At 41.9% G+C, this 26,441-nt stretch overlaps 1 protein-coding gene across 1 annotated transcript in view; it reads right to left on the bottom strand.

Annotated features, from left to right (window-relative positions):
- Positions 1–26,441, bottom strand: part of TMC3 (transmembrane channel like 3) — a 131,904-nt gene that overhangs the window by 34,955 nt on the left and 70,508 nt on the right. Inside the window, exons 17-18 of the mRNA XM_069762130.1 lie at positions 17,370–17,480; positions 11,545–11,670 (exon numbers count right to left, since the gene is read on the bottom strand). Coding sequence (XP_069618231.1) covers positions 11,545–11,670; positions 17,370–17,480 — 237 coding nt within the window. The remainder of the gene's footprint in view (positions 1–11,544; positions 11,671–17,369; positions 17,481–26,441) is intronic.

Here is a 26,441-nt window from a genome sequence, read left to right as displayed (position 1 = left end):
TAATATATATATATATATACAGTGGGGCAAAAAAGTATTTAGTCAGTGAGCAATAGTGCAAGTTCCACCACTTAAAAAGATGAGAGGCGTCTGTAATTTACATCATAGGTAGACCTCAACTATGGGAGACAAACTGAGAAAAAAAAATCCAGAAAATCACATTGTCTGTTTTTTTAACATTTTATTTGCATATTATGGTGGAAAATAAGTATTTGGTCAGAAACAAAATTTCATCTCAATACTTTGTAATATATCCTTTGTTGGCAATGACAGAGGTCAAACGTTTTCTGTAAGTCTTCACAAGGTTGCCACACACTGTTGTTGGTATGTTGGCCCATTCCTCCATGCAGATCTCCTCTAGAGCAGTGATGTTTTTGGCTTGTCGCTTGGCAACACGGACTTTCAACTCCCTCCAAAGGTTTTCTATAGGGTTGAGATCTGGAGACTGGCTAGGCCACTCCAGGACCTTGAAATGCTTCTTACGAAGCCACTCCTTCGTTGCCCTGGCGGTGTGCTTTAGATCATTGTCATGTTGAAAGAACCAGCCACGTTTCATCTTCAATGCCCTTGCTGATGGAAGGAGGTTTGCACTCAAAATCTCACGATACATGGCCCCATTCATTCTTTCATGTACCCGGATCAGTCGTCCTGGCTCCTTTGCAGAGAAACAGCCCTAAAGCATGATGTTTCCACCACCATGCTTTACAGTAGGTATGGTGTTTGATGGATGCAATTCAGTATTCTTTTTCCTCCAAACACGATAAGTTGTATTTCTACCAAACAGTTCCAGTTTGGTTTCATCAGACCATAGGACATTCTCCCAAAACTCCTCTGGATCATCCAAATGCTCTCTAGCAAACTTCAGACGGGCCCGGACATGTACTGGCTTAAGCAGTGGGACACGTCTGGCACTGCAGGATCTGAGTCCATGGTGGCATAGTGTGTTACTTATGGTAGGCCTTGGTTCATTGGTCCCAGCTCTCTGCAGTTCATTCACTAGGTCCCCCCGCGTGGTTCTGGGATTTTTGCTCACCGTTCTTGTGATCATTCTGACCCCACGGGGTGGGATTTTGCGTGGAGCCCCAGATCGAGGGAGATTATCAGTGGTCTTGTATGTCTTCCATTTTCTAATTATTGCTCCCACTGTTGATTTCTTCACTCCAAGCTGGTTGGCTATTGCAGATTCAGTCTTCCCAGCCTGGTGCAGGGCTACAATTTTGTTTCTAGTGTCCTTTGACAGCTCTTTGGTCTTCACCATAGTGGAGTTTGGAGTCAGACTGTTTGAGGGTGTGCACAGGTGTCTTTTTATACTGATAACAAGTTTAAACAGGTGCCATTACTACAGGTAATGAGTGGAGGAAAGAGGAGACTCTTAAAGAAGAAGATACAGGTCTGTGAAAGCCAGAAATCTTGATTGTTTGTTTCTGACCAAATACTTATTTTCCACCATAATATGCAAAAAAATGATAAAAAAACAGACAAAGTGATTTTCTGGATTTTTTTTTCTCAGTTTGTCTCCCATAGTTGAGGTCTACCTCTGATGTAAATTACAGACGCCTCTCATCTTTTTAAGTGGTGGAACTTGCACTATTGCTGACTGACTAAATACTTTTTTGCCCCACTGTATATATATATATGTGTCTACTGACATATATATATTTATACCTATTCTATGTGTACATATTTATTCTACCTATTCTACTGTAAGCTGTCAGTGTGATTTTACTGTACACCGCACTGAATTACCGGCTTTTCTCTGTAACAGCGCTGCGTATTTCTCGCAAGTCACACTGCTGGTCCGTGTGTGATCCGTATTTTTGGGGCTTCCATAGACTTTCATTGGCGTTTTATTTGCGCAATACGGTGACAAACGCAGCATGCTGCGATTTTCTACGGCCGTAGAAAGCCGTATAATACTGATCAGTAAAATACGGCAGATAGGAGCAGGGGCATAGAGAATAATTGTGCCGTATTTTTTGCGAGTTTTACGGACATAGTTTCTGCGCTCTTACATCCGTAAAACTCGCAAGTGTGACGCCGGCCTTAATAGTACTGTACAGCCACATACGGGGTATTGCCATGTTCAGTAGAAAATGTGGGACAAATTTTGGTGCCATTTTTACCCATTTGCCAGTATGAAAGTGTAAAACATGGGGCTAACACACAATCTTGGTGGTAAAAAATGTAAATTTTATCTTCACTGCTCAATGGTATAAAAGTCAGTGATGCACCTGTGGTGTCAATATAATCACTGCACCCCTAGATGAATTCATAGAGGGGTTTAGTTTGTAAAATAGGGTCACTTATGGGAAGTTCTGCTGTGTTGGCACCTCAGGGGCTCTGCCAATATAACATGGTGCCCTCAAACAATTGCATCAAAATCTGCACTGTAAACTACTCAAAAGTAATTTTCGACGACATATGGGCTATCGGTGAACTCAGGAAAAATTACACATCAAATTTTGTGGTCCATTTTCTCCTGTTACCCTTGTGAACATACAACATTTGGAGCTAAAAAAGATTTTTTTCAGGAAAAATGTGATTTTTTTTTTATTTTCACGGCTTAACGTTATAAACTTCTGTGAAGCACCTGGGAGATCAAGGTGCTCAACACATATCTAGATAAGTTCCGTAAGGGGTCTAGTTTCCAAAATGGTGTCACTTGTTGGGGTTTCCAAACACGACATGGCATCCGCTAATTATTCCAGCAAATTTTACATTCAAAAAGTCAAATGGCACTCCTCTCCTTCCAAGCCCTGCCTTGTGCCCAAACAGTTGTTTTCCTCCAAATATTTGGTATCTGCGCACTCAAGAGAAATTGCACAACAAATTGAATGGAACAATTTCTCCTGTTACCCTTATGAAAATGCAAAATTTAGAGCTAAAAAAGTTATCTGGGAAAAATGTGATTTTTTTTTTAAATTTTCACGGGTTAACATTATAAACTTCTGTGCCGCACCTGTGGGGTCAAGGTGCTGAATACACATCTAAGTAAGTTCCCTAAGGGGTTTAGTTTCCAAAATGAGTCATTTTGGGGGGTTTCCACTGCTAAGGCACATCAGGGGCTCTCCAGACATGACATGGTGTCCACTAATTATGCCAGCAAATATTACATTCAAAAAGTGAAATGGCGCTCCTTCCCTTCTGAGTCCTGCCATGTGTCCAAACAGTAGATTTCCCCCACATATGGGGTATCAGCATGCTCAGGAGAAATTGCTCAACAAATTATGTTATCTATTTTCTCCTGTCACCCTTGCAAAAGTAAAAAAAAAATAAGTTTAAAAGATATTTTTTGTGAAAAAAAGTAAATGTTTATTTTTTCCTTCCACATTCCAAAACTTCCTGTGAAGCACCTAAAGGGTTAATAAACTTAATGAATGTGGTTTTGAGTACCTTGAGGGGTGCAGTTTTTAGAATAGTGTCACTTTTGAGTATTTTCTGCCATTTCTCATGTACAGCACCATGGAATCAATGCTGCTATATAAATAAATAATAATAATAATAATAATATAAGGCCCTCAAAGTCAATTCAAATATGAGGTGGTCCCTAAAACAAATGGTTTTGCAAATTTTGTTGTAAAAAGGAGAAATCACTGGTCAACTTTTAACCCTTACAACTTCCTAACAAAAAAACATTATGCTTCAAAAATTGTGCTGAGGTTAAGTAGACATGTGTGAAATGTTATTTATTATCTATTTTGTGCGATATGACTCTCTGATTTAGGGCAGAGACACACTGCCGTATTTCTTGTGTGATAATTGCATTGCACTGCACGGACTGGCCAGCACTTCTCCTGACCTGAGCATGACAGCACGATGGATTACTATACAGCCGCCAAGCTCAGGTCAGGGGAGCCCACAGCCAGCACAAGTTTTACGATGCGATTCTCGCACGAGAAATATGGCAGTGTGTCTCTGCCCTTAACCCCTTAAGCCCCGAGGGTGGTTTGCACGTTAATGACCGGGCCAATTTTTACAATTCTGACCACTGTCCCTTTATGAGGTTATAACTCTGGAACGCTTCAACGGATCTTGGCGATTCTGACACTGTTTTCTCGTGACATATTGTACTTCATTTTAGTAGTAACATTTATTCGATATAACTTGCGTTTATTTGTGAAAAAAACGGAAATTTGGCGAAAATTTTGAAAATTTCGCAATTTTCCAACTTTAAATTTTTATGCCCTTAAATCACAGAGATATGTCACGCAAAATACTTAATAAGTAACATTTCCCACATGTCTCCTTTACATCAGCACAATTTTGGAACCAAAATTTTTTTTTGTTAGGGAGTTATAAGGGTTCAAAGTTGACCAGCAATTTCTCATTTTTACAACACCATTTTTTTTTAGGGACCACATCTCATTTGATGTCATTTTGAGGGGTCTATATGATAGAAAATACCCAAGTGTGACACCATTCTAAAAACTGCACCCCTCAAGGTGCTCAAAACCACATTCAAGAAGTTTATTAACCCTTCAGGGGTTTCACAGGAATTTTTGGAATGTTTAAATAAAAATGAATATTTAACTTTTTTTCACACAAAATTTATTTCAGCTCCAATTTGTTTTATTTTACCAAGGGTAACAGGATAAAATGGATGCCAAACATTGTTGTACAATCTGTACTGAGTACGCTGATACCCCATATGTGGGGGTAAACCACTGTTTGGGCGCATGGCAGAGCTCGGAAGGGAAGGAGCGCCATTTGACTTTTAAATGCAAAATTGACAGGAATTGAGATGGGACACCATGTTGCGTTTGGAGAGCCACTGATGTGCCTAAACATTGAAACCCCCCACAAGTGACACCATTTTGGAAAGTAGACACCCTAAGGAACTTATCTAGATGTGTGGTGACCACTTTGACCCACCAATTGCTTCACAGAAGTTTATAATGCAGAGCCGTAAAAATAAAAAATCATATTTTTTCACAAAAATGATCTTTTCGCCCCCAATTTTTTATTTTCCCAAGAGTAAGAGAAGAAATTGAACCTCAAAAATTGTTGGCCAATTTGTCCTGAGTACGCTGATACCCCGTATATGGGTGTAAACCATTGTTTGGGCGTATGGCAGAGCTCGGAAGGGAAGGAGCGCCATTTTACTTTTCAATGCAAAATTGACTGGAATTGAGATGGGATGCCATGTTGCGTTTGGAGAGCCCCTGATGTGCCTAAACATTGAAATCCCCACAAGTGACACCATTTTGGAAAGTAGACCCCTTAAGGAACTTATCTAGAGGTGTGGTGAGCACTTTGACCCAACAAGTGCTTCACAGAAGTTTATAATGCAGAGCCGTAAAAATAAAAAATCATATTTTTTCACAAAAATAATCTTTTCGCCACCAATTTTTTTATTTTCCCAAGGGTAAGAGAAGAAATTAGACCACAAAAGTTGTTGTGCAATTTGTCCTGAGTGCGACGATACCCCATATGTGGGGGTAAACCACTGTTTGGGCGCATGGCAGAGCTCGGAAGGAAAGGAGCGCCATTTGACTTTTCAATGCAAAATTGACTGGAATTGAGATGGGACGCCATGTTGCGTTTGGAGAGCCCCTGATGTGCCTAAACATTGGAACCCCTCACAAGTGACACCATTTTGAAAAGTAGACCCCTTAAGGAACTTATCTAGATGTGTGGTGAGCACTTTGACCCAACAAGTGCTTCACAGAAGTTTATAATGCAGAGCCGTAAAAATAAAAAATCTTATTTTTTCACAAAAATGATCTTTTCGCCCCCAATTTTTTATTTTCCCAAGGGTAAGAGAAGAAATTAGACCACAAAAGTTGTTGTGCAATTTGTCCTGAGTGCGACGATACCCCATATGTGGGGGTAAACCACTTTTTGGGTGCATAGCAGAGCTCGGAAGGGAAGGAGCGCCATTTGACTTTTCAATGCAAAATTGACTGGAATTAAGATGGGACGCCATGTTGGTTTGGAGAGCCCCTGATGTGCCTAAACATTAAAAACCCCCACAAGTGACACCATTTTGGAAACTAGACCCTCTAAGGAACTTATCTAGATGTGTTTTGAGAGCTTTGAACCCCCAAGTGTTTCACTACAGTTTATAACGCAGAGCCGTTAAAATAAATTTATTTTTTTTTTCGCAAAAATTTTTTAGCCCCCAGTTTTGTATTTTCACAAGGGTAACATAATAAATTGGACCCCAAAAGTTGTTGTCCAATTTGTCCTGAGTACGCTGATACCCCATATGTGGGGGGGAACCACTGTTTGGGCGCATGGCAGAGCTCGGAAGGGAAGGAGCGCCATTTGGAATGCAGACTTAGATGGATTGGTCTGCAGGAGTCACGTTGCATTTGCAGAGCCCCTGATGTACCCAAACAGTACAAACCCCCCACAAGTGACCCCATATTAGAAACTAGACCTCCCATGGAACTTATCTAGATGTGTTGTGAGAACTTTGAACCCCTAAGTGTTTCACTACAGTTTATAACGCAGACCCGTGAAAATAAAAATTCTTTTTTTTTTTCACAAAAATGATTTTTTAGCCCCCAGCTTTGTATTTTTACAAGGGTAACAGAATAAATTGGACCCCAAAAGTTGTTGTTCAATTTGTCCTGAGTACGCTGATACCCCATATGTGGGGGGGAACCACTGTTTGGGCTCATGGCAGAGCTCGGAAGGGAAGGAGCGCCATTTGGAATGCAGACTTAGATGGATTGGTCTGCAGGCGTCACGTTGCATTTGCAGAGCCCCTGATGTACCCAAACAGTAGAAACCACCCACAAGTGACCCCATATTGGAAACTAGACCTCCCATGGAACTTATCTAGATGTGTTGTGAAAACTTTGAACCCCCAAGTGTTTCACTACAGTTTACAACGCAGAGCCGTGAAAATAAAAATCCTTTTTTTTCCCACAAAAATGATTTTTAGCCCCCCAAATTTTTATTTTCCCAAGGATAACAAGAGAACTTGGACCCAAAAAGTTGTTGTCCAATTTGTCTCGAGTACGCTGATACCCCATATGTTGGGGTAAACCCCTGTTTGGGCGCACGGGAGAGCTCGGAAGTGAAGGAGCACTGTTTTACTTTTTCAATGCAGAATTGGCTGGAATTGAGATCGGACGCCATGTCGCGTTTGGAGAGCCCCTGATGTGTCTAAACAGTGGAAACCCCCCAATTATAAATGAAACCCTAATCCAAACGCACCACTAACCCTAATCCCAACTGTAACCCTAACCACACACCTAACCCAGACACACCCCTAATTCTAATCCCAACCCTAATCCCAACCGTAAATGTAATCCAAACCCTAACCCTAGCCCCAACCCTAGCCCTAACCCTAACCCTAACCGGAAAATGGAAATAAATACATTTTTTTTAATTTTATTATTTTTCCCTAAGGCTAGGTTCACATTGCGTTAGGGAAATCCGTTTAGCACTAGCGGATTGCGCTAACACAATGTCTTTTTAGGTGTCGTGTTTAGTGGTCGCGTTAACGTCCCCGCTCTGGAAGATCGGGGATCGGACCTCGGGCGCGCCGCGGACGCTGCAAGCAGCGTCTGAGGCGCGCCACAAAAGAATGGCACCTTGCTAGCGCGAGCCGAAAATGGCACGCTCTAGCGATGCGCTACACCTGAAAATCACATTGCTGTCAATGGTTGTGCTAACGGACCCGTTGCACGGCGTTAATTGTGACATTTTCGCCGTGCAACGCTGTCCGTTAGCGTTAACCCATTAACGCAATGTGAACCTAGCCTAACTAAGGGGGTGATGAAGGGGGGTTTGATTTACTTTTATAGCAAGTTTTTTAGCGGATTTTTATGATTGGCAGCCGTCACACACTAAAAGACGCTTTTTATAGCAAAAAAGTTTTTGCGTCTCCACATTTTGAGACCTATAATTTTTCCATATTTTGGTCCACAGAGTCATGTGAGGTCTTGTTTTTTGCGGGACGAGTTGACGTTTTTATCGGTTACATTTTTGGACACGTGACAGTTTTTGATCGCTTTTTATTCCGATTTTTTTGTGAGGCAGAATGACCAAAAACCAGCTATTCATGAATTTCTTTTTGGGGGAGGCGTTTATACCGTTCCGCGTTTGGTAAAATTGATGAAGCAGTTTTATTCTTCGGGTCAGTACAATTACAGCGACACCTCATTTATATCATTTTTTTTATGTTTTGGCGCTTTTATACGATAAAAGCTATTTTATAGAAAAAATAATTATTTTGGCATCGCTTTATTCAGAGGACTATAACTTTTTTATTTTTTTGGTTATGATGCTATATGGCGGCTCGTTTTTTGCGGGACAAGATGACGTTTTCAGAGGTACCATGGTTATTTATATCCGTCTTTTTGATCGCGTGTTATTCCACTCTTTGTTCAGCGTTATGATAATAAAGCGTTGTTTTTTGGCTCGTTTTTTTTTTTTTTTTCTTACGGTGTTCACTGAAGGGGTTAACTAGTGGGCCAGTTTTATAGGTCGGGTCGTTACGGACACGGCGATACTAAATATGTGTACTTTTATTGTTTTTTTGTTTTTTTTTTATGTAAAGAAATGTATTTATGGGAATAATATTTTTTTTTTTCTGCTTTATTTAGGAATTTTTTTTTTATTTTTTTTTTTACAAGTGTGGAAATTTTTTTTTTTACTTTTTCACTTTGTCCCAGGGGGGGACATCACAGATCACCGATCTGACAGTGTGCACAGCACTCTATCAGATCGGTGATCTGACATACAGCCGGGCAGGATTAGAGCTGCAGCTGCAGCCTGATCCTGACCCGGAAGTGCTCCCTGCAGGACCCGGATGCAGCCCGGCGGCCATTTTGGATCCGGGGACTGCAGGGAGAAGACGCTCGGTACACGGTGAGCACATCACCGTGTACCGATCGTCTCAGGGAAGCCCGCAGGGAGCCCCCTCCCTGCGCGATGCTTCCCTGCACCGCCGGCACACCGCGATCATCTTTGATCGCGGTGTGCCGGGGGTTAATGTGCCGGGAGCGGTCCGTGACCGCTCCTGGCACATAGTGCCGGATGTCAGCTGCGATAGGCAGCTGACACCCGGCCGCGATCGGCCGCGCTCCCCCCGTGAGCGCGGCCGATCGCATATGACGTACTATCCCGTCCATGGGAATTAAGTCCCAGGTCACCTGGACGGGATAGTACGTCATATGGGATTAAGGGGTTAAGAGCATAAAAATTAAAAGTTTGAAAATTGCTAAATTTTTGCCAAATTTCCTATCATGAATACAATATGTCCTGAGAAAACAATCTCAAAATCAGTGGGATCCATTGAAGTGTTCCAGAGTTATGACTTCATAAAGTGACAGTGGTCAGAATTGTAAAAATTGGCCTGGTCAGGAAGGTGAAAACAGGCTTCAGGGTGAAGGGGTTAATAGCTTCTGTTGTAAAGAAACTGATTACACACGGGCTGCACAAGGATGACAAGTGAGAAAAAAAATTATCCCACTTTTCTGGATGAAATTCTGAACAATTTTTATACGGTCCTATGAACCAAGGTCTTCAAAATTCGCTAATCGTGGTGCTATTTTCTGGATCTCCATTAGGATAGGGTCACAGGACTGTTTTCTACACATCCAAAAAAAAAGATCAGATTATTCTGATCAGACTTTGATCAGAGTGGCATCAATTTTTGTAGAACAAGCAGAAACAAAAAATGGTTCTCCACCTTTCTCCATTCTGTCAGTCAATGACTTGCATTGCCGATTTTGATCCGACACTCAGATCAAAATCTGGTATGTATATGATTTTTTTTTTCTTGGAACACTTGGTCCAAGGAAAAAAATCAGACATATACAAAGCTTCATACAATATCTATGCTATCTGTGAAAACCATGGATAGCACCCGTTCTAGAAAAATGATCATATTCATAAACCCTTAATGTTCAGGACAGGGTCGTCTGTCATTATGAAAAGGGCATTTATTTAAAATGTGCCTGTCCTGACAACATATTAATTTTATGGAAAGACCTACTACATTCATTGTTCATTTTAGGGCCGAGGAAAATGAAACTAAAATTGGCCCCAATGGACTCTGTAAACATAAATAGAAATAATAATAATAAAAGATTTTTTAAAAACAGATCATAGAAGAAGATGTAATAAAAAAAAAATCAAAAACATTTTGGTTTGGCGCTTGCTGGCTAGAGGACTACATATTCCAAGGACTCTAAGCGTGGCTGCAGAGTGGAGCAGAGGTGGCAGATAAGTACATACTGTAGTTAAACCCAATATCATAGTGTAACACAAGAGCATAGTTTGGAGTTTAACTTACTAGCTTTCCATTGTCTTTTCTGCTTTTATCTGTATTGTTTATCCCCATTTAACATGTGCTCCATGGACAATGATACCAGGTGTGTATCTTGTGAGATGTATGCATGCCTTGAGCAACCATTTGACGGTTAATATATCTGCACTCGATGTCAACAAGTTATATGTTTGGAAGCCCAGGTAATGGATCTAAATGTGCAGCTTGCAAACCCGGAGAGGAGTTTAGGGCTCAATGAACTTGCACTGGGTGGGGCCAGTGATATGGAGGAGGGTGGAGGTGAGGAAGATCAGGACAAAGAAGTACGCAGCAGCATAAATGTTACAAGAAGGGGTAGAGGGAAAAGTGCCAGAGAGCCCATCTCTGATCTGGCACAGCCTAGTAAATATGCAGGTTTAGCTGATATTAGGAATTCAAGCCCAAGACTGGGATCACTACAGCAGGATGTTGCTCCAAGCAACCAGGTAAAGACTACTGCAGAAAGGAGGGAAATAGGATTGCAGCAAAGGCAAGACAAATGTTGGTAGTAGGGGACTCTATAATTAGGTGGACAGACAGGGTCATCTGCCGCCGAGACCGTGAATGCCGATCAGTGTGTTGTCTGCCTGGTGCTTGGGTTTGACATATCGACAGATTTCTGGGTGGGGCTGGGGAAACCCATCGGTCATGGTACACATTGGTACTATACTAAACTATACTATATAGCATATGCAATAATTTACATTTTTGTCTTTGATTTTTTTTTACAGAAAACTGGAGTAGTGGAAATGAAGGAATCGCCCCAGTCTGTCTTGGTAGCTCTGCTTACTTTGCTTTATTTATTTGCACACCTGAGTAATTGATTGTAGATCAGGTGAGCTGACTGTCAGTCATTATATGTCTCACACATCTCATTCTCAAGGAAATCTATGTCCGGCACATAGATGGTAACACTTCATTTACATGTGAAGAAAATGTGTATTTCTTTACAATAAGAGTTTTGATCACAGATTTCTAGGTATCATTTTAATAATCTTCAATGACCTGTGAGCCCATATAGACGGCTTAAGACAGATTCCCAGCTGACAGATTCCCTTTAGTGTTAGAAAGAAAGGTGAGCAAATGTTAGAAAATGAAGACTGCTGTACATGCAGCCATTATCCATCCACCACTAGTTCTTAAAGATATTTTCTCACCCATGCAATGATATTTGGTCTCTTTGGTTATTACCAAATAAATAGTTGGCCAATATTGGTTTAAGGACTGCATTGATTAATGTGCATCACCATTTGGACCATGATCCAAAGATTACTTACAAGAGGAGAAGCAGAGCTGGAAGTACTACTACAGGGCTACTGACATAGCTCATGACCTTGTTGAACCAGGCTGGAAAATCTGTTTGAATAGTTTCTGAAATGATGTCGTAAATTTTCTCTTGTCCACTGTTGAGATAATTGTTGCAGAACATTTTATATGCAAAATAACAAAAAATATAAGGCAATGGGGCATTTTTGCTTAAAAAAATATTATTTTACTCTCAAGCGTATAATTTTAAAAATGATACACATTAAATATATATTACAGACCTAAAGATTTATTACAACATAATTTTACTAACGGTAAAAAATAATAAGAAAAATGTAACTACATTTTTCATAGATATGTTTCATGCACATGAAATCTGGTTTTGAGTGCAATGTTGGACTAAACGTAAATGCAACAGCACTCTGCAAACATCAAATACACAAAGTACACTTTTGTTACACGCTAGCCGATACTAGAGGAACCCCTGGCCTTCACCCTTTAACCCCTGTACAGGGTTCAGGTCTTAAAACAGGGTACACTTGATTGCTTCCACAGAAAGGCTGTTGTCCAGAGGAGTGAACCAGGGCAAAATAATGGTGAGGTTGCAGCTTCAAAACCAAGAGGGCAGCCAAGGTACAAAATTGTGAGGCAGTATAAACGTCAATAAACAAGCTAAGGTCAAAACAAGGAACACATACACTGAACAGGAGCAGAGACACATAACGCAACCAAAGGAGCACAAAGCTACAGGTGCTTCTCACAAAACTAGAATATCATCAAAAAGTTAATTTATTTCAGTTTTTCATTACAAAAAGTAAAACTCATATATTATATAGAGTCATTAAAAACAGATTGATCTATTTCATGTGTTTAATTCTGCTAATGTTGCTGATTGTGGCTTACAGCCAATGAAAACTCGAAAGTCTTTATCTCAGTAAATTAGAATAATTAACAAAAAACACCTGCAAACCCTTCCTAAGCACTTAAAAATGTCCCTTAGTCTGTTTCATTAGGCTCCACAATCATGGGGAAGACTGCTGACTTGACAGATGTCAAGAAGGCACACTCCACAAGGAGGGTAAGCCACAAAAGGTCATTACTGAAGAAGCTGGAAAATTTAACCGTGAGCACTACTAGAGAAGGGGTGCTAAGGACAGGTTCCCAAACCATATAGATTAATAGTAAGAGACCTAGCACTCAACTTTAGGTAAGATGCAGCAGGAAAAATTTATTGTAGTAAACACAGGAAAACGTTTCGGTCAATTGTGACCTTCATCAGTTACAGGAGGTTATTAAATTAAAGCCGGTAACGGGAATAATAATCGTTGCACGATCATATATCAAAATTAGTTCAGCGTGGTTGTTGTAGGCAAACCTGCTATGAGCAAATAGGAAGATTCCTGGAGCTGCAGTGCTCTCTGACGAGGCATCCACCGCAGCTCCAGGAATCTTCCTATTTGCTCATAGCAGGTTTGCCTACAACAACCACGCTGAACTAATTTTGATATATGATCGTGCAGCAATTATAATTCCCGTTACCAGCTTTTTATTTAATAACCTCCTGTAATTGATGAAGGTCACAATTGACCGAAACGTTTTCCTGTATTTACTACAATAAATTTTTCCTGCTGCATCTTATCTAAAGTTGAGTGCTAGGTCTCTTAGTATTACTAAAGAAGCTGGCTGTTCACAGAGAGCTGTATCCAAGCATATTAATGGAAAGTTGAATTATTGAAAGCCAAAAACACCCAAAACTTAAAAACATTTAAAAACAGAAATACTGTACATCCCCATAATAGGGTCAAACTGCCGGAGAGGAACCCAAGTACACACCACTACACTGCATAAACAATATAACCTCAACAATCATATAGCAGAGCTGGTTCATGCATGGAAGAAGATAAGAAGGTACTACACTTCCCAGCCATCAAAGAAATACAGAATCCTGTGCCAGAACTCACAATAAGAATAAATGCTAAGTATGAATAATCGGCTGCAGAGTATATCAGGTGTCACATGCAATATATGGAATGAAGGCAAGTATGGTTAAAAGTCTGCTCACATGTCTGTATGTGACACTAAAATATAGAAATTTAGAGGCTTTGCAATGCCATAGAGATTGCCTAGAGCCTTAGATAGGGCTGGAAAGCATGCTTACCCCCAAAGATGGAAGATGTATGCCTAAAAGGCATGACCAGTGGGGGTGTAGGTCAGAAGTCCGGGGGCACTGGAGCCCAACGCGTATCGCCACCAAAGAGTGGCTTCGTCAGGGGTGGATGTGATTCACAAGGATTGGACTGCTGCTGGAGTCGTTGATTCAAGAGCCACCACACACAGATGTATCCAGGACATGGGCTACAAGTGTCGCATTCCTTGTGTCAAGCCACTCATAACCAATAGACAACGCTCGAAGAGTCTTACCTGGGCCAAGGAGAAAAAGAACTAGATTGTTGAACAGTGGTCCAAGCTGCTGTTTTCAGATGAAGGTAAATTTTGCATTTCATTTGGAAATCAAGGTCCCAGAGTCTGGAGTAAGAGTGGAGACACCACAATCCAAGCTGCTTGAGGTCTAGTGTGAAGTTTCCTCAATCAGCGATGGTTTGGGGAGCCATGTCATCTGCTGGTGTAGGTCCACTGTGTTTTATCAAGACCAAAGTCAGCACAGCTGTATACCAGGAAATGTTAGAGCATTTCATGCTTCCCTCTGCTGACAAGTTTTTTGGAGATGGAAATTTCATTCTCCAGCAGGACTCGGCACCTGACCACAATGCCAAAAGTACCAATACCTGGTTTAAAAACAACAGTATAAAGTTATATGAAAAAGTTTGGGCACCTCAATTAATCTTAAGCTTAATGTTTTATAAAAAAAATTTTTTTTGCAACAGCTATTTCAGTTTCATATATCTAATAACTGTTGGACACAGTAATGTTTCTGCCTTGAAATGAGGTTTATTGTACTAACAGAAAATGTGCAATCTGCATTCAAACAAAATTTGACAGGTGCATAAGTATGGGCACCCCACCAGAAAAGTGACATAAATATTTAGTAGATCTTCCTTTTGCAAAAATAACAGCCTCTAGTCGCTTCCTGTAGCTTTTAATGAGTTCCTGGATCCTGGATGAAGGTAGTTTTGACCATTCCTCTTTACAAAACAATTCCAGTTCAGTTAAGTTTAATGGTCACCAAGCATGGACAGCCCTCTTCAAATGATCCCACAGATGTTCAATGATATTCAGGTCTGGGGACTGGGATGGCCATTCCAGAACAGTGTAATTATTCCTCTGCATGAATGCCTGAGTAGATTTGGAGCAGTGTTTTGGATCATTGTCTTGCTGAACGATCCATCCCCTGCGTAACTTCAACTTTGATACTGATTCATGAACATTATTATCAAGAATCTGTTGATACTGAGAGGAATCCATACGTCCCTCAACTTTAACAAGATTCCCGGTGCCGGCATTGGCCACACAGCCCCAAAGCATGATGGAACCTCCACCAAATTTTACTGTGGGTAGCAAGTGTTTTTCTTGGAATGCTGTGTTTTTTGGCCGCCATGCATAACGCCTTTTTGTATGACCAAACAACTCAATCTTGGTTTCATCAGTCCACAAGACCTTCTTCCAAAAAGAAATTGGCTTCTCCAAATGTGCTTTTGCATACCTCAGCCGACTCTGTTTGAGGCGTGCTTGCAGAAACGGCTTCTTTCGCATCACTCTCCCATACAGCTTCTCCTTGTGCAAAGTGCATTGTATAGTTGACCGATGCACAGTGACACCATCTGCAGCAAGTTGATGCTGCAGCTCTCTGGAGGTGGTCTGAGGATTGTCCTTGACTGATCTCACCATTCTTCTTCTTTGCCTTTCTGATGTTTTTCTTGGCCTGCCACTTCTGGCCTTAACAAGAACTGTACCAGTGTTCTTCCATTTCCTTACTATGTTCCTCACAGTGGAAATTGACAGGTTAAATCTCTGAGACAGCTTTTTGTATCCTTCCCCTGAACAACTATGTTGAATAATCTTTGTTTTCAGATCATTAGACAGTTGTTTTGAGGAGCCCATGATGCCACTCTTCAGAGGAGATTCAAACAGGAGAACAACTTGCAAGTGGCCACTTTAAGTAGCTTTTCTCATGATTGCATACACCTGGCTGTGAAGTTCAAAGCTCAATGAGGTTAGAAAACCAAAAAAAGTGCTTTAGTAAGTCAGTAAAAAGTAGGTAGGAGTATTTAAAATAAGAAAATGATAAGGGTGCCCATACTTATGCACCTGTCAAATTTGTTTGAATGCAGATTGCACATTTTCTGTTAGTACAATAAACCTCATTTCAAGGCAGAAACATTACTGTGTCCAACTGTTATTAGATCTATGAAACTGAAATAGCTGTTGCAAAAAAAAAAACAATTTTATAAAACATTAAGCTTAAGATTAATAGGGGTGCCCAAACTGTTTCATATAACTGTAAATGTTTTTGATTGGCCAGCAAACTCACCTAACCTTAACCCCACAGAGAATCTATGGAGTATTGTCAAGAGGAAGGTGAGAAACACCAAACCAGACAATGCAGACGAGCTGAAGGCTGCTATCAAAGCAACCTGGTCTTCCATAACACCTCAGCAACGCCACAGGCTGATCGCCTCCATGCCACGCAGCATTGATGCAGCAATTGATGCAAAAGGAGCCCTGACCAAATATTGAGTGCATTTACTGAACATACATTTCAATGGGCCAACATTTCAGATTTTAAAATAATTTTTTCAAGCTGGTGTTATAAAGTATTCTAATTTACTGAGATAATGACTTTTGGGTTTTCATTGGCTGCAAACCATAAAGTCATAATCATCAACACTAACAGAAATAAACAATTGAAATAGATCACTCTGTTTGTAATGACTCTATACAATATCTGAGTTTTACTTTATGTATTGAAGAACTGGAATTAACTTTTTGATGATATTCTAATTTTGTGAGAGACACCTGTTTATCTGGCAGCTTCCAGCAGTAAGCTGGAAGCTTTAGTAGGGTGTGGTTCTTTCCAGTTGGCTGAAGCAAGTAGCTGATAACTCCAGCTGTACAGATCACACCCATACTGTCAGACAGGAAAGTACTGCAGGTCCCAGCCACCCTATCCTTAGTAGCTGGATAGAGCCTGCGCCGTCCAGAGCTTCTGGTCCCAACTTCATTTCTATCACCAATGCCACCTGCAGAATGAATACGGCGACGTCTAGTAGAGATGTGACACATGTATTTTGTGATACATTATCAGCATTATAAAAAACTGCTATATGTGGGATGAAGTTATTTTAATACAAGGCAAATCCAATGAAGTATAAAGTCCCAAACCCTACCCTCTGTCTTAGCCAACATAATTACAGTCACTTCGTTTTGTATTTAAACCCAACAGGCGAGTGCAGCGGTCATGAATGGATTTCTATAAGAACACAGTGCCACGAACTATAGAAATTATAGAAATTATAGTTCATTGATCAAACATATCAGTCATCTCTAGGGCCAGTTTTAGACATGAATGTTAAACAGGCACATTCGTGCTCCTCTATTATTGAGAGTCCTGGCCCAACCATGAGTCTCAGGACTGAAGCCGTCAGGGCCTTAGACGCACAGTCAGATTATTCTTAGCATTTATCATAGGGGTGCATAAATGCATGCTCAGTATGTTAATCTAAAAACTGTCATTAAACTATAAATGTGCAATGATGATCTTTAAATGAGAAACCATTCAGCATGACAAATATGCAACAGGTAACAAGGATGGGAGAAGAAAGTTTCTTAGCGCTTAGTATATTTTTAATGGGTGGACATACTTTTGCAGACGACGTACCTAAAGGGTCCACAGTTAACGGATGGTTTATACCTTACGATAGCAAACACAGTTGGCAGCATGCACAGAAAAAGCATGAAGAGAAGCATAGCCAGATAGAAATTGTTAGACCTGTAAGGAAAGATAGAACATATTTGTCTGTGAGTCTCATCTTATACAAGCTTGGTTTTATTTAATTATATTATTAAGGTACCACTAGGTGTAATAATACTGGATGAAGTAGCGTTCTATGACCTTAATATGACCTCTAATAACTAATTACATCTGTAACATTATTTTATATAGAGTTAATTATAGTTCATTGTAATGCTCAAGGTATGAGTTTATTTATTTTTCATTGTGTTTTACCATAAGGGTATGTGCACACGTTGCAGTTTGCCTGCGGATTTTTCTGCACTGAGTCTGCATCTCTTGGCAGAAAACGCAGGTGCATTTTTGATGCGTTTTTTGCGCATTTTTGATGTGTTTTGGAATGCATTTTTGAAAGCTAAATAAAGATGTATTACTTGAACAAAAAAAAAAAAGATTTCTGATGTAATTTCTTGTCTAACCTCCTCTTTTACATTTGTCCAACCCACACTCCATTACACACAGATAGACAGAAAGACAGGTGGATAGATAGATAGATAGATAGATAGAAGGAATGAGAGATAGATAGATGAGAGATAGATGGAAGGAATGGGATAGATAAATAGATAGATAGAAGGAATGAGATAGATAGATGACAGATAGATCTACAGATAGATAGATTGATCTATACATAGATCAATAGATATTTATCTATCTAGCTCATTCCTTCTATGTATCTATCTATCTCATTCCTTCTATCTATCTATCATCTATCTATCTCATTCCTTCTATCGATAGAAAGATAGATAGATAGATAGATAGAAGGAATGGGATAGATAGATAGATAGATAGATAGATAGATAGATAGATACAGGGCTGCCACTAGAAATTTCGGGGCCCCATACTGGCAAAATTTTCGGGGCCCCCTTGAAACTCCGCCCAGGCTCCACCCCAGCCCCGCCTCCAGGCTCCACCCCACAAACTGTCCACAGTCCCACCACTCTCTCTTGGAAAATCTCCACTTCTCACCTATCACACATTGACAGTGTCAGTTCCCATCACCAGATCACACATATAGCCGGCAGCTTTTGTTTTGGCCAAAAGATTTTTTAAGCCGCCACCACAACAAGGTAGACACTTTTGGCCGGGCCCTACTCTACTGTAACCTACTAAATATTTGTTAAAATATGCAATACAATTTAGGTATATTTTTATTTATTTTTCAATTTTTAAAATGACCTATAATACTACATACAAGGAACAAATACCACAACACTATGACCAGATGACATATTACCACCACAGTGATCGAATAATATAAAATACAAGGAACAAATACCGCTACACCATGACCAGACCACATATTACCTCCACATCATGACCAGACCACATATTACCAACAATGACTGAATACTACAATACTGATCAGTAATACAAAAAAAACCCACAATACTATCACCATCAGTGCCATTATGCACAGGAGATCTGTAATTAGTAAGCAGTGTCTGTGTACAGGTAATACAGTGATCACTGGTGACATTACACACAGGAGCTCTGTATATAATGTATAGATAATACAGTGATCACTGGTGACATTGTACACAGGACCTCTGTATATAGTATACAATGTATAGTGTAAGTGTATAGGTAACACTGACTCACCAGTGACGTCTCTAGGTGAAGTCCTTCATCTTTCATCCAGCACAGACCGCCATCACTTTATCCAGCCAGGACTCGTCTCTGCAGGAAATAAAACAGTTATCTCGAGTTCCGCTTGTAGAACACATTACTTAATTTTCCCAACTTCTACATTACACCACATGAAGAAGGCAACATAGTATCACTCTACACAGTAACAGGACCGCCCCCCCCATTTAAAACAGTATACTCAAAAAATAAAATAAATACATCACTGCAATAATAATATCCCTTAATTAGCCCCTATGGTAATATTCGCCATCCTGGCCACCGTGTGTCTCATTTCAGGCTCCAGCCATATGTTCTCTCATCCTGCCCTCATGAGTATCCATTCTACCCCATATGATCTCCCCATCCTGCCCCATCTGTCTCCATCCTGCCCCATCTGTTTCCAATCCTGCACCATCTCTGTCCAGCACTCTGCCCCATCTCTGTCCAGCACTCTGCCCCATCTCTGTCCAGCACTCTGCCCCATCTCTGTCCAGCACTCTGCCCCATCTCTGTCCAGCACTCTGCCCCATCTCTGTCCAGCACTCTGCCCCATCTCTGTCCAGCACTCTGCCCCATCTCTGTCCAGCACTCTGCCCAGCACTCTGCCCCATCTCTGTCCAGCACTCTGCCCCCTCTCTGTCCAGCACTCTGCCCCATCTCTGTCCAGCACTCTGCCCCATCTCTGTCCAGCACTCTGCCCCATCTCTGTCCAGCACTCTGCCCCATCTCTGTCCAGCACTCTGCCCCGTGTCCAGCTTTCTGCCCCCCATGTGTCCAGCTTTCTGCCCCCCATGTGTCCAGCTTTCTGCCCCCCATGTGTCCAGCTTTCTGCCCCCCCCGTGTCCAGCTTTCTGCCCCGCCCCCCCTGTCCAGCTTTCTGCCCCCCCGTGTCCAGCTTTCTGCCCCCCCCGTGTCCAGCTTTTTGCCCCCCCCGTTGTCCAGCTTTCTGCCCCCCCGTGTCCAGCTTTCTGCCCCCCCGTGTCCAGCTTTCTGCCCCCCCCGTGTCCAGCTTTACTGCCCCCTCTGTGTCCAGATTTACTGCCCCGTGTCCAGATTTACTGCCCCGTGTCCAGATTTACTGCCCCGTTTCCAGATTTACTGCCCCCTCTGTGTCCAGATTTACTGCCCCCTCTGTGTCCAGATTTACTGCCCCCTCTGTGTCCAGATTTACTGCCCCCTCTGTGTCCAGATTTACTGCCCCCTCTGTGTCCAGATTTACTGCCCCCTCTGTGTCCAGCTTTACTGCCCCGTGTCCAGCTTTACTGCCCCCTCTGTGTCCAGCCTTCTGCCCCCCCTGTGTCCAGCTTTACTGCCCCCCTGTGTCCAGCCTTCTGCCCCCCGTGTCCAGCCTTCTGCCCCCCGTGTCCAGCTTTACTGCCCTTCTGTGTCCAGCGGCCTTCTGCCCCCCCCCCCCGTGTCCAGCTTTACTGCCCCCGTGTCCAGCAGCCTTCTGCCCCCTCTGTGTCCAGCTGCCTTCTGCCCCCTCTGTGTCCAGCTGCCTTCTGCCCCCTCTGTGTCCAGCTGCCTTCTGCCCCCTCTGTGTCCAGCTGCCTTCTGCCCGCTCTGTGTCCAGCTGCCTTCTGCTCCCTCTGTGTCCAGCTGCCTTCTGCCCCGTGTCCAGCTGCCTTCTGCCCCCCTGTGTCCAGCTGCCTTCTGCCCCCTCTGTGTCCAGCTGCCTTCTGCCCCCTCTGTGTCCAGCTGCCTTCTGCCCCCCTGTGTCCAGCTGCCTTCTGCCCCCTCTGTGTCCAGCTGCCTTCTGCCCCCCTGTGTCCAGCTTTACTGCCCCCCTGTGTCCAGCTGCCTTCTGCCCCCGTGTCCAGCTGCCTTCTGCCCCCTCTGTGTCCAGCTGCCTTCTGCCCCCCTGTGTCCAGCTGCCTTCTGCCCCCCTGTGTCCAGCGGCCTTCTGCCCCCTCTGTGTCCAGCGGCCTTCTGCCCCCTCTGTGTCCAGCCTTCTGCCCAAACCCCCCCCCCCGATCGCCGCTCTCCGCTCTTAATAGAAAAAAAAAAAAGTTCTACTTACCTGCCGCGCTCCTCTCTCCACGCAGCTGCACTGTGCACTCGCCGGTGACTGACAATGACGTCAGACGCCGGCGACCTGCACGCTGCGGCTGGCGGCTGTTAACTATTGACGTGCGGGCGCGGGCCCGCATGTCAATAGCGTACAGCTGCAGCGCCGGCCGCCGCTAAGGGCCCGGTTCAGCCTGCGGCTGCCGGTAGGGGCCCGGTGAGCAGGTAAGAGGGGGCCCGATGCGGGCCCCCTCTGCTCACCGGGCCCCTTACGCCAGTCACGGCTGTAATGCCCTGATGGCGGCCCTGGATAGATAGATAGAAGGAATGAGATAGATATATCTATTCATATATCTATCTATAGCTACAGTTAGGTCCATATATATTTGGACAGAGACAACATTTTTCTAATTTTGATAATAGACATTACCACAATGAATTTTAAACAAAACAATTCAGATGCAGTTGAAGTTCAGAATTTCAGCTTTCATTTAAGGGTATCCACATTAAAATTGAATGAAGGGTTTAGGAGTTTCAGCTCCTTAACATGTGCCACCCTGTTTTTATAGGGAACAAAAGTAATTGGACAGATTCAATAATTTTAAATAAAATGTTCATTTTTAGTACTTGGTTGAAAACCCTTTGTTGGCAATGACTGCCTGAAGTCTTGAACTCATGGACATCACCAGACGCTGTGTTTCCTCCTTTTTGATGCTCTGCCAGGCCTTCACTACAGTGGTTTTCAGTTGCTGTTTGTTTGTGGGCCTTTCTGTCTGAAGTTTAGTCGTTAACAAGTGAAATGCATGCTCAATTGGGTTGAGATCAGGTGACTGACTTGGCCATTCAAGAATATTCCACTTCTTTGCTTTAATAAACTCCTGGATTGCTTTGGCTTTATGTTTTGTGTCATTGTCCATCTGTAGTATGAAACGACGACCAATCAGTTTGGCTGCATTTGGCTGGATCTGAGCACACAGTATGTCTCTGAATACCTTAGAATTCATTCGGCTGCTTCTGTCCTGTGTCACATCATCAATAAACACTAGTGACCCAGTGCCACTGGCAGCCATACATGCCCAAGCCATCACACTGCCTCCGCCGTGTTTTACAGATGATGTGGTATGCTTTGGATCATGAGCTGTACCAAGACTTCACCATACTTTTCTCTTTCCATCATTCTGGTAGAGGTTGATCTTTGTTTCATTTGTCCAAAGAATGTTCTTCCAGAACTGTGCTGGCTTTTTTAGATGTTTTTTTGCAAAGTCCAGTCTAGCCTTTTTATTCTTGATGCTTATGAGTGGCTTGCACCGTGCAGTGAACCCTCTGTATTTACTTTCATGCAGTCTTCTCTTTATGGTTGATCTGGATATTGATACGCCCACCTCCTGGAGAGTGTTGTTCACTTGGTTGGCTGTTGTGAAGGGGTTTCTCTTCACCATGGAGATTATTCTGCGATCATCCACCACTTTTGTCTTCCGTGGGGGCCCAGGTCTTTTTGCATTGATGAGTTCACCAGTGCTTTCTTTCTTTCTCAGGATGTACCAAACTGTAGATTTTGCCACTCCTAATATTGTAGCAATTTCTCGGATGGGTTTTTTCTGTTTTCGCAGCTTAAGGATGGCTTGTTTCACCTGCATGGAGAGCTCCTTTGACCGCATGTTTACTTCACAGCAAAACCTTCCAAATGCAAGCACCACACCTCAAATCAACTCCAGGCCTTTTATCTGCTTAATTGAGAATGACATAACGAAGGTATTGCCCACACCTGTCCATGAAATAGCCTTGGAGTCAATTGTCCAATTACTTTTGATCCCTTTAAAAACAGAGTGGCACATGTTAAGGAGCTGAAACTCCTAAACCCTTCATCCAATTTTAATGTGGATACCCTCAAATGAAAGCTGAAAGTCTGAACTTCAACTGCATCTGAATTGTTTTGTTTTAAATTCATAGTGGTAATGTCTGTAACCAAAATTAGAAAAATGTTGTCTCTGTCCAAATATATATGGACCTAACTGTATATCTATGGATAGATGTAGATAGATATATGGATAGATATATCTATGTATCTATTCTATGCTTGAGAAAGGCTGTGTGAGCCGAAACGTTGCACAGAGATGTGGGTTTGAATAAACTTCACACTTTTTTTTACCTTGAAAAGGACTTGGAGTGCTGCCTTCTTTTGTCTATTTTATGTATCTATCCATATATCTATCTACATCTATCCATAGATATATCTATAGATATATGGCAAAAAAGAGGCAGCACTCCATATTAGCAGTGCTAAACGTGCAGGATTTAATCAACCCACTGTTCAGGGCGAAGTTTCGGCTCAAACTGAGCCTGTCTCAAGCAATGGGTGGTACAAATGAGTGCATATTTGTAGTACTCCCAACAATAATTACAGCCAATAAAAAATAGACAAAAAAAAGTACATATCATACAGTGATGTTTCATTATCATAACCGGTAATATAAGGTGCTACAGTGCAAAGTGCTATGTGCTCCTAAGTGCTGTTCCCTTTTTTTCTCTATATCTACGTATAGACAGATATATGAATAGATATATCTATCTCATTTCTTCTATCTATCCCATATCTATCTATCTATCTATCTCATTCCTTCTATCTATCTATCTATCTATCTATCTATCGATCGATCGATCGATCGATCGATCGATCGAAGGAATGAGATAGATAGATAGATAGATAGATAGATAGACAGATAGATCTACATATAGATAGATCTATAGATACATACATAGATCTATCTATTCATATATCTATCTATAGATATATGTATGGATAGATATATCTATGGATAGATGTAGATAGCTATATGGATAGTTAGATAGATATATGAATAGCTATATCTATGTATCTATAGATATATCTATCTATAAATATATCTATAGATAGATATATCCATAGTTATATCTATAGATATATCCATAGATATCCGTCTATAGATATATAGATATATCTATAGATATATCCATAGATACAGTACAGACCAAAAGTTTGGACACACCTTCTCATTTAAAGATTTTTCTGTATTTTCATGACTATGAAAATTGTACATTCACACTGAAGGTATCAAAACTATGAATTAACACATGTGGAATTATATATTTAACAAAAAAGTGTGAAACAACTGAAGTTATGTCTTATAGTCTAGGTTCTTCAAAGTAGCCACTTTTTGCTTTGATGACTGCTTTGCAAACTCTTGGCATTCTCTCGATGAGCTTCAAGAGGTAGTCCCCGGGAATGGTTTTCACTTCACAGGTGTGCCCTGTCAGGTTTAATAATTGGGATTTCTTGCCTTATAAATGGGGTTGGGACCATCAGTTGTATTGTGCAGAAGTCTGGTGGATACACAGCTGATAGTCCTACTGAATAGACTGTTAGAATTTGTATTATGGCAAGAAAAAAGCAGCTAAGTAAAGAAAAATGAGTGGCCATCACAACTTTAAGAAATGAAGGTCAGTCAGTCCGAAAAAATGGGAAAACTTTGAAAGTGTCCCCAAGTGCAGTGGCTAAAACCATCAAGCGCTACAAAGAAACCAGCTCACATGAGGACCGCCCCAGGAAAGGAAGACCAAGAGTCATCTCTGCTTCTGAGGATACGTTTATCCGAGTCACCAGCCTCAGAAATCTCAGGTTAACAGCAGCTCAGATTAGAGACCAAGTCAATGCCCCACAGAGTTCTAGCAGCAGACACATCTCTACAACAACTGTTAAGAGGAGACTTTATGCAGCAGGCCTTCATGGTAAAATAGCTGCTAGAAAACCACTGCTAAGGACAGGCAACAAGCAGAAGAGACTTGTTTGGGCTAAAGAACACAAGGAATGGACATTAGACAAGTGGAAATCTGTGCTTTGGTCTGATGAGTCCAAATTTGAGATCTTTGGTTCCAACCACCGTGTCTTTGTTCGACGCAGAATAAGTGAATGGATGGACTCTTCATGCCTGGTTCCCACCGTGAAGCATGGAGGAGGAGGTGTGATGGTGTGTGGGGGGGCTTTGCTGCTGACACTGTTGGGGATTTATTCAAAATTGAAGGCATACTGAACCAGCATGGCTACCACAGCATCTTGCAGCGGCATGCTATTCCATCCGGTTTGTGTTTATTTGGATCATCATTTATTTTTCAACAGAACAATGACCCCAAACACACCTCCAGGCTGTGTAAGGGCTATTTGACCAAGAAGGAGAGTGATGGGGTGCTACGCCAGATGACCTGGCCTCCACAGTCACCAGACCTGAACCCAATCGATATGGTTTGGGGTGAGCTGGACCACAGAGTGAAGGCAAAAGGGCCAACAAGTGCTAAGCATCTCTGGGAACTCCTTCAAGATTGTTGGAAGACCACTGCCGGTGACTACCTCTTGAAGCTCATCAAGAGAATGCCAAGAGTGTGCAAAGCAGTCATCAAAGCAAAGGGTGGCTACTTTGAAGAACCTAGAATATAAGACATAATTTCAGCTGTTTCACACTTTTTTGTTAAGTATATAATTCCACATGTGTTAATTCATAGATTTGATGCCTTCAGTGTGAATATACAATTTTCATAGTCATGAAAATACAGAAAAATCTTTAAATGAGAAGGTGTGTCCAAACTTTTGGTCTGTACTGTATATAATAGCAAGACCGATGTTGATTAATGAACGTTTAATTTAAAAAAAAAAAAAAATGGAAAAAAATGGCGTTGTCTCCCGCACAATTTTCTGCACCAGAGGGGGAAAACCGTCAGCCAGGGGCCAATATTTGTAGCTTGGGAAGAGGGTAATACCCATGGCCCCTTCCCAGGCTATGAATAGCAGCCTGCAGCTGTCTGCGTTGCCTTTACTGGCTATTAAAATAGAGGGACCCCCCAAAAAATGACGTGAGGTCCCCCTATATTTTATAGCCTAGAGAGGGGCCATGGATATTTGCCCTGCGGCTACAAATACCAGCCCCCAGCCGCCCCAGAAATGGCGCATCTGTAAGATGCGCCAATTCCAGCACTTAGCCCCTCTCTTCCCACTCCCCTGTAGCGGTGGGATATGGGGTAGTAAGGGGTTAATGTCACCTTGCTATTGTAATGTGACATTAAGCCCGGTTAATAATGGAGAGGCGTCAATAAAACACCTATCCATTACTAATCCTATAGTGGTTAAAAAAAACAAAGACACAGCCAAAAAAAAGTATTTTAATATTCTTAACTTCACCATACTTACCATACTCGATCGCCTACAAAAAATTAAAAATAATAAACCAACCACATACTCACTTTCCGCCGTAGTCCAATTAAATACGAGTGCCCCACGAT

This window comes from Ranitomeya imitator, chromosome 4, assembly GCF_032444005.1.
Source record: "Ranitomeya imitator isolate aRanImi1 chromosome 4, aRanImi1.pri, whole genome shotgun sequence".
NCBI lineage: Eukaryota > Metazoa > Chordata > Amphibia > Anura > Dendrobatidae > Ranitomeya > Ranitomeya imitator.
The sequence above is the reverse complement of the archived record's forward strand: the minus strand, read 5'-3'. Positions and strand labels throughout refer to the sequence as shown.